This window comes from Dipodomys merriami, unplaced genomic scaffold (genome assembly GCF_024711535.1).
Source record: "Dipodomys merriami isolate MVZ:Mamm:240054 unplaced genomic scaffold, mDipMer1.0.p SCAF_11, whole genome shotgun sequence".
Taxonomy (NCBI): Eukaryota; Metazoa; Chordata; class Mammalia; order Rodentia; family Heteromyidae; genus Dipodomys; species Dipodomys merriami.
Window position 1 is genome coordinate 77,924 of NW_027202382.1, and position 14,267 is coordinate 92,190.

General features: G+C 37.5%; 1 protein-coding gene across 7 annotated transcripts in view; it reads left to right on the forward strand.

The window, feature by feature from the left end:
- Ccdc171 (coiled-coil domain containing 171) overlaps positions 1-14,267 on the forward strand; it is a 316,277-nt gene that overhangs the window by 64,987 nt on the left and 237,023 nt on the right. For all 7 annotated transcript variants that reach the window (XM_070007659.1, XM_070007650.1, XM_070007684.1 and 4 more), the window contains one exon: positions 12,598-12,690. In XM_070007659.1, coding sequence (XP_069863760.1) covers positions 12,598-12,690 — 93 coding nt within the window. The remainder of the gene's footprint in view (positions 1-12,597; positions 12,691-14,267) is intronic.

Sequence of the window (14,267 nt, forward strand, 5' to 3'; positions counted from 1 at the left end):
ATGTAGTGACTTAAGCCTAGAGAAAATTTTACACTGTAGAACAATATAAAAGTAATTGTTGGGAGGCTTTTAAATTGTATATTTGGCTTTTTTTGGGGAAAACTTTGGTATTTGAACAAAACATTTTACATTTTGTACCTGATTTAAACAACATTTTTTTTGGGGGGGATGGGCGGGAAGTATATTTGAGTATGAATTCAGGACCTCATACGTGCTAGGCTGGATGCTCTATTGTTGAGCTATACCTCCAGCCAGTCTTTTTGAACTAGTTATTTTTGAGATACAGTCTTGCTTTCTACCCTGGCTATGATCTGCTTATTTTAGGTTTCTCAGCAGACCTGGGATGATAGGTGTTCACCACTGTGCCCAGCTCTCAGTTGTAAAGAGGTCTTTCAAATGTTTTTCCCTGGGGATTACAGGCATGAGCCACTAGTGCCTGGTTAAAAATTTCACCTTTTTTTTTTCAGGTCCTGGGGTTTGAACTCCAGCCTGGGTGCTATTCCTGAGCTTTTTTTGCTCAAGGATAACACTCTACCACTTGAGCCATAGCCACACTTCTGGCTTTTTCTGTGATTAACTGGAGATAAGAATTTCAAAGACTTTTGTGGACTGGCTTTGAATCATGGTCCTCAGATCTCAACCTCCTGAGTAGCCAGAATTACAGGCGTGAGCCACTAGCACTGAATAGAAATTTCACTTTTAACAATCATAGAATATGTGGGAAGCTTGATAGTAATTGTTTATATTTTAAGGTTGAGGAAGCAACACAGTAAAAGTTTTGGTATACTCAGGGGTTAAATGATAATATTAAATTCTATTTTTATAGTGTAAATCATTTATATTAGCAGGGTTTGTAGAAAGATTTTAGATAAGACTATAGATAAGAAAAGAACATTAGTCTACAAAGAAAAATATGACTTTATGAATGGTGATGCTAACTAATTTTGAGAGATCTAATTGGTATATATTTTTGTCTTTTTTAAAAACTTCTTTTACTTTCTGGGGAATGAAGTATTTCAATAGGTAAAGAAAGTTTTCTCCTAAATTTAATATTCTTACTAGGTAAGTAAACATAAGGAATATGTAATAACAGATACTAGAGAAATATTTGTTAAATTCACTGCAATTATTTAATATTGTTATGAGGTTTTTCTTCTTTGTGTGTGTGTGTGTGTGTGTTTGTGTCCTGGGACTTGAAATGAGGGCCTTGGTGCTGTCCCCAAGCTGTTTTGCCCAAGGCTAGTGCTCTACCATTAGACATTTAAGTCACACCTCCACTTGCAGCTTTTTATTTCTCTGTTGTACTTATTTCTTAGGTCCCATAGTACTTTTATTTTAAAGGAATACATGGTCTGGTTTCGAAAGAAAGGGAGTTTGGGATCTCAACCTTACATAATCTTGTATATCTAATCACATATTTTTCTATACAATATTGGGATAGATATAACTTGGCTAAATAAAGAATTTTATCTTAAAATCCATCTGTCTTGTAACTTGAAGAAGGCCTTGCCTCACTGGTTTTATGGTCTGCTGTTGCTGATGAGAGGCCTAATACTGTTCTTGCTGTGCTCTTTCCTCATTCATCTCCAGATTTCTGGTCCTTTTTTTCAAAATTAAATTTTCATTATAGAAAATGTTAAGTACATATAAAATACTGTAATGGATTTAGTAGTATTCATATGGGTTTCAACAGCTATGTGTATACAGTGTGGTATCATTTCTACTCTGACTCATCTTTTTCCCACATAATATAGAAGAACTCCCCAGATATTATATAATTTTAACTGTGAATATTTAAAAATAATGTATTTATTTAGAAGCCATATTAGTTTCACAGGCAAGTATAATCAAAAGTGCAGGCATTATTCAAATTCTAATTTTTTATAAATGGCATAAATATGTGTATGCTTATAGTGTGAAACTGAATCTCATTTAGGTCTACACATTGTAATTGATGTGTAGGATTTGTTGGTTAATTGAGTTGAGTAGAGGAGACTGTGAAAGATGTTTAAGAAATGGCATTCTCATTAACAGAACTGGTAAAGAATATAGGTAGAGTAGGTTTGAAAGGAGTCAGGTTTTAGATATGTCAAATTTGACATGCCTACTGGACATCCAGTTGGAAATGTTGGGCAGGCTTTTAAATACATACACCCACACATGTGTATTATATGCATGTAAATATATCCACAGTTGCATATATAAGCATATGTAAATCCATATATATGTACATACCTTTACACATATATAAATACATACACATATATAAATACATACACATATTGTTAAGGAAACAATATTATAATATTTCTTTGAAAAGTCTGAGATATGTCTTTTTACTTTCTTTTTGTAAAGAGTGATCTACATATTTCTGGTTTGGTTGTTGAAAAATAGGAAAAGAAAATGGAGCCTGGTTATTATGCTGTTTTATTTATTTATTTATTTGATTATTTATTTATTTTTGTGCTAGTACTAAAGCTTGAACTGATGGCCTTATCTTTTTCACTCAGGGCTGTTGCTCTACTGCTTGAGGCTCAGCTCCAGTTTTGTCTTTTTGGTGCTTGGTTGGAGATAAAAGTCTCATAAACTTTTCTGCCCAGGCTGGCTTTGAAACTTTATCCTCAGACCTAAGGTTCCTGGGTAGCTAGGATGACAAGCAAGTGTGAGCCACTGGCTCACAGATGATTCATGCACTTTACTGTAGTTTTGGATCTCCTTTCCCATTATCTTTGCTGTGCATTTCTTTCTTTTTTTTTTTTTTTTTGGGTCCAGTCGTGGGCCTGAACTCTGGGCCTGGGCGCTGTCCCTCAGCTCTTCAGCTCAAGGCTAGCACTCTACCATTTGAGCCACAGTGCCACTTCCGGCTTTTTTCTTTTTGCTTATGTGGTGCTGAGGAATCGAACCCAGGGCCTCATGCATGCAAGGCAAGCGCTCTACCACTGAGCCCTCTTTGCTGTGCATTTCTATGTCCAGCCTCCTCTGGTTTAGATTTATTTTCTAGATAATAATCCAGTTTGTGTTAATTTTGGAGGGATAGTTATTTGGCTACTTATGATAGTAGTTACCTGTAAGTTTGACTTATAGTATTTTTTTTTTCTTTTTGCTTATGTGGTGCTGAGGAATTGAACCCAGGGCCTCATGCATGCAAGGCAAGCGCTCTACCACTGAGCCACCTTCCCAGCCCTGACTTATAATATTGACAGCTGAAAATTATTGAGATTTATTTTGCATATTGTCAACTTGACTATTCGGAATGTACAACTCACGGACTTCTAATATAGTCAGAGCATTGTACAACCTCATCACCATCAAGTTTAGAAAGTTTTTCCTATTCCAGTAAAATATCTCATATTATTCAACATCATTGTCTTGTCCTATTACTATATCCCCCGGATCAGTAAGTATGATGAATTGTTTTCCTAACAGACTTGTGTATTCTGATTTTTTCATTTAGCATAACAATTGCTTGGTTCATTCATGCTGTAGTATCACAATACCATTTTTTGTTATGGCTGAATAATAAATTATTATAAGTATCTAATTATTTTAAGTAGTTCTAATTTTTTTTGGGTCAGTCATGGGGGCTAGAACTCTGGGCCTGGGCGCTGTCCCTCAGCTCTTCAGCTCAAGGCTAGCGTTCTACCACTTGACCCACGGCACCACTTCTGCTTATGTAGTGCTGAGGAATCGAACCCAGGACCTCATTCATATGAGGCAAGTATTCTACCACTGAGCCAACTTCCCAGCCTAGTAGTTTATTTTTATTTGTTGGCTTTTCTTGGTTATTTAGTAAATACTTTTCATAGTATAATATCTTTGTTTTTGGAGCTCAAAGCTTAAAAAGATAGTCCAGATAGTCTCTATTCTCTTTTAAGGAAGTAGGCAGATGTAATTTTCTAGTTTATCTATAATTCTTTGTATTTAGTTATATTTAAATATTTGCCTTATGCTTATATGAATTTATTTTGTGTTAATCTGTTTGAACATATGGTGACACATTGGTGAAGAAGTTAACTTTCTAAAAGATATTTTATTCTAGCTTTGCATTCAGTTTTGGAGGCATAAAAGTAATTCTAGTGATTTAAGTAATTGCAAGTGGCATTTAAAAGGAATTACATGCTGGGAGAGAGCAAGGGAAAGAGTGACATTGTCCAAAAAAAAAAATTGTACTCATTACCTGACTTATGTAACTGTAACCTCTCTGTATATCACCATTGTTATAACAATTGAAAATAATCACATGAAAATAATATAAAGGAAAATTGTTAAAATGTTTAATAGGACACCTTTTTTATTTTTGTTGGTCGTGGGACTTGAACTCTGGGCCTGGGCACTGTCCCTCAGCTCTTTAGCTCAAGCCTGGCGCTCTACCACTTGAGCCACAGCACCACTTCTGGCTTTTTCTGTTTATGTGGAGCTGAGGAATGGAACCCAGGGTCTGATGAATGTGAGGCAAGCACTCTGCCACTGAGCTACCTTCCCAGCCTACTAGGACACATTTTAAATAATATCTAACTGAAGCAACTAATAGAATGGATTTTTAGCCTAATAAATGGCTTAAATTTTAATGAAGCTTTTTAAAAAATAAGTTTATTTTACAGAAGGTGATTATTTGCCTTGGCCAAATAAATCTTCATATGTATATTTAATTTTAAAATCTGATAAGCTATATACCATTGTGTGGCTTAGTCATAGTAACATGGATCAATGGTTTCTTAGATTAAAAAAAAAGAAACAAACTCCCAGTCCAATTTTATATATGTGGTGCTGGATACTACAGAATCAAGGGAAAAGTGAACTAGGAAAAGAAATATCTATGTTTTTTATAAACCTCTTTACAACTAGTGGAGTTTATTATCATGGGAAATAAGCTTAACTCAATAAGAAAAGAGAAAAGAGAAAAGAGAAGATGCAAACCTAATTCTGAGAGAACTGAGGAGGCTCTTGAAGATTATGGTGGGGAAAGACAGTCTTTGCAAATCAATTCTAAATTGCTTCTGTCAGTCATAGCTATATTACAGTAACATAAAGAAGAGCAGAAGGTACTTTTTTCAGTTATTTTATTAGCACACATTAGTTGTACAAAACAGGGTTTCATGACATTTCCATACATGTATATAGTGTATCCCTATTGAATTTACCCCATCAGGGTTTCTTATCCTCTCCCCCTTTTAAAACAATTTCAACACATTTCATTATTATGTTTTTACATGTGCAAATAAAATATTTTGATCATATCCATAGCTACTTGTGTGTGTATGTATATGTGTGTTTGTGTGTGTGTGTGCGTGCGTGTGTGTGTGTGTGTGTGTGTGTGTGTGTGTGTGTGTGTGTGTGTGTGTGTGTGTGTGTATGTGTGTATGTTGATTCTGGGCTTGAACTCCAGGTCTGGGCATTTTTCCTGAGCTTTTGTGCTTAAGGTTAGCACTCTAGTTGAGCAACAGTTCCACTTGTGGCTTTTGGTGGTTAATTAGAGATAAGAGTTTTAAGACTTTCCTGTCAGGGCTAGCTTTGAACCTTGATCCTCAGATCTCAGCCTCCTGAATAGCTAGGATGACAGCCTCAAACCACTAGCCTCAGTTTATCCATAGCATTTATATAGTGTATACTCTTCTCAAATGAAAAAGGAAAAGAGAAATGCATTTTACTTATCATAATTGTCCACAAAGGCAACCTTGTATAATTTGGCTTTTTGTGTATTGTGGGAAACATTTTAAGATGTTCATTTCTGTTCATTACTATTAATTAAATGATAATATCACCTTGATTATTTGGTCATAATTATGTGTTATGCATTTAAATACATCATTTTATGTTCACAATAGATTTTGATATTGGAAGTTCATTTAAAAATTTGCCAAAGGGGCTGGGAAGGTGGCTCAGTGGCAAAGCGCTTGCCTTGCAGGTCTGAGGCCCTGGGTTCAATTCCTCAGGACCACATAAGCAAAAAGAAAAAAGCCGGAAGTGGTGCTGTGGCTCAAGTGGTAGAGTGCTAGTCTTGAGCTGAAGAGCTGAGGGACAGCACCCAGGCCCAGAGTTCAGGCCCCACGACTGACAAAAAAAAAAGAAAAGAAAAGAAAAGAAAATGCCTTTGTGGTTTCTTGGTATCTTGTTAGCAAATGATGTAAGAAATAGCTGGCATTGGTGTAGTCTCTCTTTTTTCAAACTGGAAATACCTTCTAAAATTATTTGGAAAGTTTTTTTTAAACTAGAAATAAAATTGCAATGTGTTTATTGTAAAACTTTTTCTAATTTAGGAAAATTTAAAAGCAGAAAGATTTCCCCCTTTTTCCTCTAATGCCATTCTTTAAGGTTACATAGGTATATAAATATATTTACATAAAACTATATGCTTCAATAATATTTTTGAATCTATCTTATGGTTATGTCTTATTCTTTTAGTTTCTTTGGCATGTACATGTTCATAATACATTTCTTTCAAATTTTTGTTCTAATTTTTATTGGATTGGTGATACAGCTCAGAGGAAGACTGCTTGCTTAGCATTTGAAAAGGTTTGAGTTAAATTCTAGCATCAGAAGCCAGGTGGTGGTGGCTCATGCCTGTAATCCTAGCTACTCAGGAGGCTGAGATCTGGGGATCATGGTTCCAAGTCAGCCCGGGCAGGAAAGTCTGTGAGACTCTTATCTTGAATAAACCATCAGAAAACTGGAAATGGTGCTGTGGCTTAAGTGGTAGAGCGCTCACCTTGAGCTGAAGAGCTGAGGGACAGTGTTCAGGCCCAGAGTTCAGGCCCCATGACTGACCAAAAAAAAAAAAAAAAAGAACTCAGGGCTTCATGCATGCTGGGCAAGCACTCTACCACCAAGCCATATTCTCAGCCCTAAATATTGTAGGTTTTTTTTTTTTTTGGTCCTTCCTCCTCCTTTCTCCTTCCTCCTTCCTCCCTCCGTCCTCTTCCCTCCATCCTCCTTCCTCCCTCCTCCTCCTCCTCCTCCTTCTCCTTCCTTCTTTCCTTCGTTCCTTCGTTCCTTCTTTCCTTCCTTCCTTCCTTCCTTCTTTCCTTCCTTCCTTCCTTCCTTTCCTTCCTTCCTTCCTTCCTTCCTTCCTTCCTTCCTTCCTTCCTTCCTTCCTTCCTTCCTTCCTTCCTTCCTACCTCCCCCCCCCTTTTGTGAATAGCATGTTGATGTTATCTTAGCACCCTCTGCTGGATATAAGAATTAGTTCATCAGAATGGAAGATTAAAAAATTATTAGCAGGAAGTTAATTTGATTATTATGTCTATCAACAAAGAAGCAGCCTCACTCTTGAAGGAATTTGTTTAAAGATTTAAAGAGTACCCTTTTCTTACGATTTGTTGATTGGTTTCAACAATAACAAACACCTTGAAAATATTCAATAAAGAAATTTGTTCTTTATTGAATATTTCATGTTCTTTATTGAATATTTCATTCAAAACAGAAAAGTACAAATAAAGATGTGATGATCTTTGGCTTATTATTTCACCCCATTTGGTTTTGTTCTAGGTAGGAAAATAGAAACTCTTGACTTTTTCAGCTGTTTAATTAATATATTGATATATTCATAAGGAATGAATTGTTTGTATTTTAGAATCACTGAATATTCGGTATTTTGTGTGTGTGTGTGTGTATGTGTGTGTGTGTGTTGTATCTAATTTCTTTTATTTTTTTTTTGCAAGCTCAGTTTGAACATAAGACTTCATGCTTGTTAGGCTGGACAGATACTTTAGAGGTAGCTCAGTTTATCACTGGTTGTTTAGGATAGGATCTTATTTCTGACCCAGGCATGGGTTTGAGCCAGTATCCATCTATTTTGGGTTCCTTGTCATAGTTAGAATCACAGACTGTGTGTAGCTTCTCTTCTAAAGAGACTGAGTCTCATGGATTTTTTTTTTTTGTATGTGTGTGTGTATGTATGTGTGTATGTACTCAGGGCCTTGCGCTTTTGCTTGGCTTTTTCCGTGCAAGGTTGGTGCTCTACCACTTGAGCCATACCTCCAGTTCCAGTTTTTTGATGGTTAATTGTAGATAACAGTTTCACAGTCTTTTCTCTCAGGACTGGCTTTGAACCTTGTTCTCAGATATCAGCTTCATGAGTAGCCAGTACTTGGCAAGTCTCATGGATTTTTTTTTTTTTTTTTGCCCAAACCAGTCTAACACCATGAGTCTCCCAATCTTAGCTGTCCACGTAGCTTGGGATGACAGACATGTGCCACTCACCCAGCTATGGGTTGAGAAGAGTCTCATTAACTCTTCTGCTCAGGCTGGTGTTGTACTGCAGTTTTTCTGCTCTTAGCCTCCTAAGTAATAGATAGGATTACAGCTGGGAGCCACTAGTGCTCCGCTTCTTTCACCTTTTTTTTTTTTGTCAGTTGTGGGCCTTGAACTCTGGGCCTGGACACTACTTTCCTCCTCCTCCTCCTCCTCCTCCTCCTCCTCCTCCTCCTCCTCCTCCTCTTCCTCCTCCTCCTCCTCCTCCTCCTCCTCCTCCTCCTCCTCCTCCTCCTCCTCCTCCTCCTCCTCCTCCTCCTCCTCCTCCTCCTCTCCTCCTCCTCTCCTCCTCCTCTCCTTTCTCCTTTCTCCTTTCTTCTTTTTTTCTTTTTGTTGGTCGTAGGACTTGAACTGTGTTCTGAGGTCCTGTCCCTGTGTTCTTCAGCTCAAGGCAAGTGCTCTACCGCTTGAACCACAGTGCCACTTCTGGTTTTCCGGTGGGTTTTTGGATATGAGTCTCGGGAAGGGAAAACAACGAGGAGGCTACAATGCTTGATAATGCACTGGTTATCTTGCCCATGTAATTGTAACTCCTCTGTACGGTATTCTCACAATTTAAAAAAAAAAAAAAAGAGTCTCATGGACTTTCCTGCCTGGGCTGGCTTTCAGCTGTAATCCTCAGATCTGATCTCAGCCTCCTGAGTAGCTAGGATTACAGGTGTGAGCCACCTTCCCCTGGCAAAAATAAGATCTTCTTTATGCTTACTCTCATCTTGTTTGTGCACTCGTCTGTTGATGGACAGTTGTGTCCTTTCTACCTTTGTTTCTCATGAAAAGTGCTGCTATAAACTTGATAAATACTTTTATATGAATGCATTTTTTATCTGTTTTGGTTATTTATATAGGAGTGAAACTGCTTTTACAGTAACTTTAACTTTTTGATGAACTTATAAACTTGTCTGTAACAGCTAAACTATTTCGTATTTTATGATGTTTTTAGCTTCTGCACAGCTTTGCCAATATTTGTTATTTTCTATTTTATAAATTATAGCTTTCTTGTGTTCATGTGTGTGCATTTGTGCGTGTATGTGTGTGTGTGTGTGTGTGTGTGTGTGTGTGTGTGTGTGTGTGTGAGAGAGAGAGAGAGAGAGAGAGAGAGAGAGAGAGAATGAGAACTGGTGGGAGAGAGAGGCTGGTGTTGTAGCTTGACCACAGTTCCATGTTGAGTTTTTTTGATGGTTAATTGGAGATAAGAGTCTCATGGAGTTTTCTTTCCCAGCTGGCTTCAAACTGAGTTCCAAAATCTCAGTCACTCAAGTAGCTAAAACTTGCAGGCATGAGCCACTAGTGTTTGACAATGATAGATATCTAAGTGGGTATTTGTGTCTTTGATTTTGCACTTTCCCAATGATTAATAATGTGTATTATTTAAAGTACTTTTGAGTCATTTGCATCTTTTCTTTGAATAAATGTCTATATTCAATTCCTTCCTCATTGTTTTATTTTATCTTTATTTTTTGAGACAGAGTCTCAGTATGTAGCAGGGTTTGCCTAGAACTCATGATGCTCCTGCTTTAGTCTCTTCACTGCTGGGATTACAGGCATGAATCACCATACAGGGACATTTATTCGTAGTTTATCTTTTTTGTTATATGAGTTCTTTACTCTGGATACTTGATGCTTATCCTCTTATATCTGAGAATCCATGGCCAAGTCTGCATTCTTCTGAAAGTTTCACATTCCTTTACATATAGGTCACCCAACCATCTGTATTTATTTTTGTTTTAGTTGTGAGTCTAAATTCATTGTTTTGCAGGGGTATATTCAGTTTTCTCAGCAATGTTGGCTGGAAAAAATGATTCTTCTCCACTTAATGATTCAGCATCCATGTCAAAAATTAGCTTACTGGCTGGGCACCCATGTCTCATGCCTGTAATCCTAGCTGTTCAGGAGGCTGAGATCTGAGGATCTCAGATCAAAGACAGCCCGGGCAAAAAAGTCCCTTTGAGACTCTTATCTTCAATTAAGCACCAGAAAAACCAGAAGTGGTGCTGTGGCTCAAGTGGTAGAGTGCTCACCTTGAGCTGAAAAGCTGAGGGACAGTGCCCAGGCACAGAGTTCAAGCCCCATGACCAACAACAACAATAACAAAAATCAGCTTACCATCAGTTCTTGAATTTATTTCTGGACAGTAGTTTCTTTTCTGTGTATTTATATGTTTATCCTTAGACCAGTACCACAATGTTTAGATCACTGTAGCTTTCTAGTAACTTTTGCAGTTATGAAATGTGTCTTCCAACTTTGTTCTTGTTTTTCAGGATTGCCATGTTAACTTTTTTTTTTTTTTTTGGGTCCAGTCATGGGGCCTGAACTCTGGGCCTGGGCACTGTCCCTCAGCTCTTCAGCTCAAGGCTAGTGCTCTACCACTTGAGCCACAGCACCACTTCCGGCTTTTTTCTTTTTGCTTATGTGGTGCTGAGGAATTGAACCCAGGGCCTCAGGCATGCAAGGCAAGCGCTCTACCACTGAGCCACCTTCCCAGCCCCACCATGTTAACTTTTTGAGTCATGTTTTAGTATAGAAATTTGTATAGCTTTAATTCTATTCATGTGCCTGATAATGAAATTATTTTTTCATATAATAATTAATAACATGCCACAGAACTAGCATTTCTATGTGAAATATATTTTGAGAGGATGAAAAGAAGTGAGTGTAGAGAGTATTTAAGTGCTACAGATGAATTTAAGGCCTTAATGTTATGAAATCATTGTCAAATATAATTTTGCTAATTGGGTAAACAATGGTACTAGCATCACATTTTTCCTTGAATCTTAATATCCTTGTTCTTTTTAAAATTCATATGGAAATTTCAAACATAAATGAAAGTCAAGAGTACTATAGTGAAACCCCCACATGCCTATTGCTGTAACAGTTATGAGCTATGGCCAATATTATCCTATGAATATCTACCCTTATGTCCCTGTTTGATGATGATGCTGATTATTATTATTATTATTATTATTATTATTTTGGGGGTCTGGTCGTGGGGCCTGAACTCTGGGCCTGGGCGCTGTCCCTCAGCTCTTCAGCTCAAGGCTAGCACTCTACCACTTGAGCCACAGCACCACTTCCGGCTTTTTTCTTTTTTGCTTATGTGGTGCTGAGGAATCGAACCCAGGGCCTCAGGCATGCAAGGCAAGCGCTCTACCACTGAGCCACCTTCCCAGCCCTGATGCTGATGATTATTAACAACCAATGATCAAGCATACTGTAATTAGGCAAATCTTGTAATAAAAGCATTAAACTACCCAAAATTTAATCAATGATACAAACTCTCCCAAATTGACAGCATATACATATATACTGAGACATATGTAATACACACATCCTCTCTTAGACATGGTATCGTTTTATCCTTGAATATTTGAGTTGATATTTTAGAAATATAAAGTTTTGAAAGTATCACTCATCATCACATTAAAAGATAGGAACTCCTTAGTTTTATCAAACATTCCAATTTCTTCATTTCTAGTTCATTGTTTTGAATCTTCAGATTGATCTTTGAATATTTACTAGCTTCATCATCTATTAAAATGCCTATTTGAAAATAATATGCTTATATAGGACATAAATTCAGATTTTTTCTTTTAAAATATAAGCTTTCTTAAGTACTATTCTTATCTTTCTGGATTTAAATTTTCTTTACACCAGCTAGACATAATAGCATATATAGCATATATAATCCCAGCACTTGGAAAGCCAAGGCAGGGGAATTGTGAGTTCCAGGCCAGCTGGGCCTGGAACATAATGAGACCCTATTTAAAAAACCAAAAATGCCACATGTGGGTGTGTATGCTTATAGTTTTAGCATTTGGGAAGCTGAGACAAGAAGATCATGAGTTTAAGGCTACATAGTGAGACCCTGTCTAGATATATAGTGAGACTCTGTCTCAAAAACACCAAACCAAATAGAAAAAAACTACTTATCTTTAAACTGAAAAGAATCAGAGATGGGTAGATGAGGGATAGAGGAAGAAAGATATTAACTAGGGACTTAAAGAACTGTGACTAGGCACTGGTGGCTCAAGCCTGTAATCATAGCCAATCAGCAGTCTGGGATCTGAGGATTTAGGTTTGAAACCAGCCGGTGCAGACAAATCTTAGAGAACCTTTATCTCTAATTATCCAGCAAAAAGCAGAAGTGGAAGTGTTGACTCAAGTGGTAGAATGCCAGCCTTGAGGGGAAAAAAAGGAACACTTCAAGCCTTGTTTTCAAGCTTAGAATTCACTCTCTCTCTCTCTCTCTGAAACTGCAGCTTAAATAATATAAATAGTTGGTTATAATCCTGAAATATAGTGATCTATACCTACTTTAAATACAAATGTTTATGTTCAATTTATTTTTAGACAACAACTCTAAGAGTGAGGAAATTAGAAGAAAGCATTGAAGCAGAAAGAGCAGCACATTTGGAATCAAAATTTAATTCTGAAATAATTCAGGTAAAATGCCAAACATATTTTGGGCATGAATTTAAGTTGTAGCAGCTGGGAAAACAGCACTGTAAGAACAGTATGTTAATGAGTAACGTTTTGTTATGCACTGTTTTATCTAGGATAAGGTTACAGTTGGAAATACAGACATTAGTTGAAGAGTTGGTACATGGCAGCTTTCAGGGAAGGTCTCACCTACTGTCCATTTTTGTGAAGTTTTGTTTCATCTATGGCTCCATTTGTGCTATAGTGGCAGAGTGGGACATTGCCTGGGTATTATTCTGCTCTTTGTCACTGTGAGGGAACACCTGAGGGAAGTAATTAAAAATTGCAAAGAATTTTGTTGGTTTGTAGTTCTGGGGGCTCCATTCCATGATTGAGTGGCCTCATTTGTTGGGACACATCATAGTGGGAATGCATGGTGGAACTTCTCACTTTATGAGCTAAGATGTAGAAAAAGAGAGAAGGCAGGGCAAGGTCCCTTTGAAGATATTCTTTCCCCAGCAGCCTAAGATCGACCTCCTAAAAGTTTCTAGCACCTCTTAATAGTGCCTTCCTAGAATAGTCAGCATCGAAACTGTAGTAGCTTGCAAACTATCTTACTTTTTGGCCCTTGGTAAAATTTGCTGATGAGAGTGTCCTTTTATTTTTGTCCTTTCATTTTTTTTTTTTTTTTTTTGTCGGCCGTGGGGCTTGAACTCTGGGCCTGGGCGCTGTCCCTCAGCTCTTCAGCTCAAGGCGAGCGCTCTACCACTTGAGCTACAGCGCCACTTCCGGTTTTCTGGTGGTTTATTGGAGATAGGAGTCTCACGGTCTCTCCTGCCCGGGCTGGCTTTGAACCGCGATCCTCATATCTCAGCCTCCTGAGTAGCTTGTCCTTTCATTTTTTGAGTTTAAAGTAGGGGTTTAAACTTAGGGATTTGTGCCTGCTCTTTTTTCCACTGGTTATTCTTAGGATAAGGTCTTACTTCCCATTTTGATATGTGCCTGAGCCACAGTCTGCCTATTATGGGCTTCCTGTGGTGCTAGGATACAGGTTTGCACCACTGCATATAGTTTCCTTTCCACCAAGAAGGAGACTCAGGGAGTTTTCTGCCTGGGTTGGCCTGGCACTACAGCCAGTCTTAACCTCTTACATAGTTTGGATGGCAGGTGAATAATACTGCATCCGGCTATGAGTCTGAAGGCAAAAGGTAAATGAGCTTCATCTGGAGCTCATAACTCATTATCACTGTCTGTCTATCCATCAGTCATCTATCTATCATCTACCTATCATCTCTCTATGTAGGCCTACAAATACACAGACAGAAATAGATAATATTAAAATATTGTGGGAGCATAATAAAGAGAGCGATTAAGTCTACGAGGAGAATTAAAATGATGGCAATCCAAGAGAAGTATCCTTTTCTTTACGTTTTAGAAAATGAGAAGGTATTTCTGAAAAAGAACTCTGCATTTTGACTAGTGCCTGTGTACTAATTTTAACCTATAGCCTGTGTTTTTGGTAGACATATATTTTTATTTTTATTTATATATGTAGATATACATATAGAGACAAAGGCATTGAACACACACATATAGGAAAT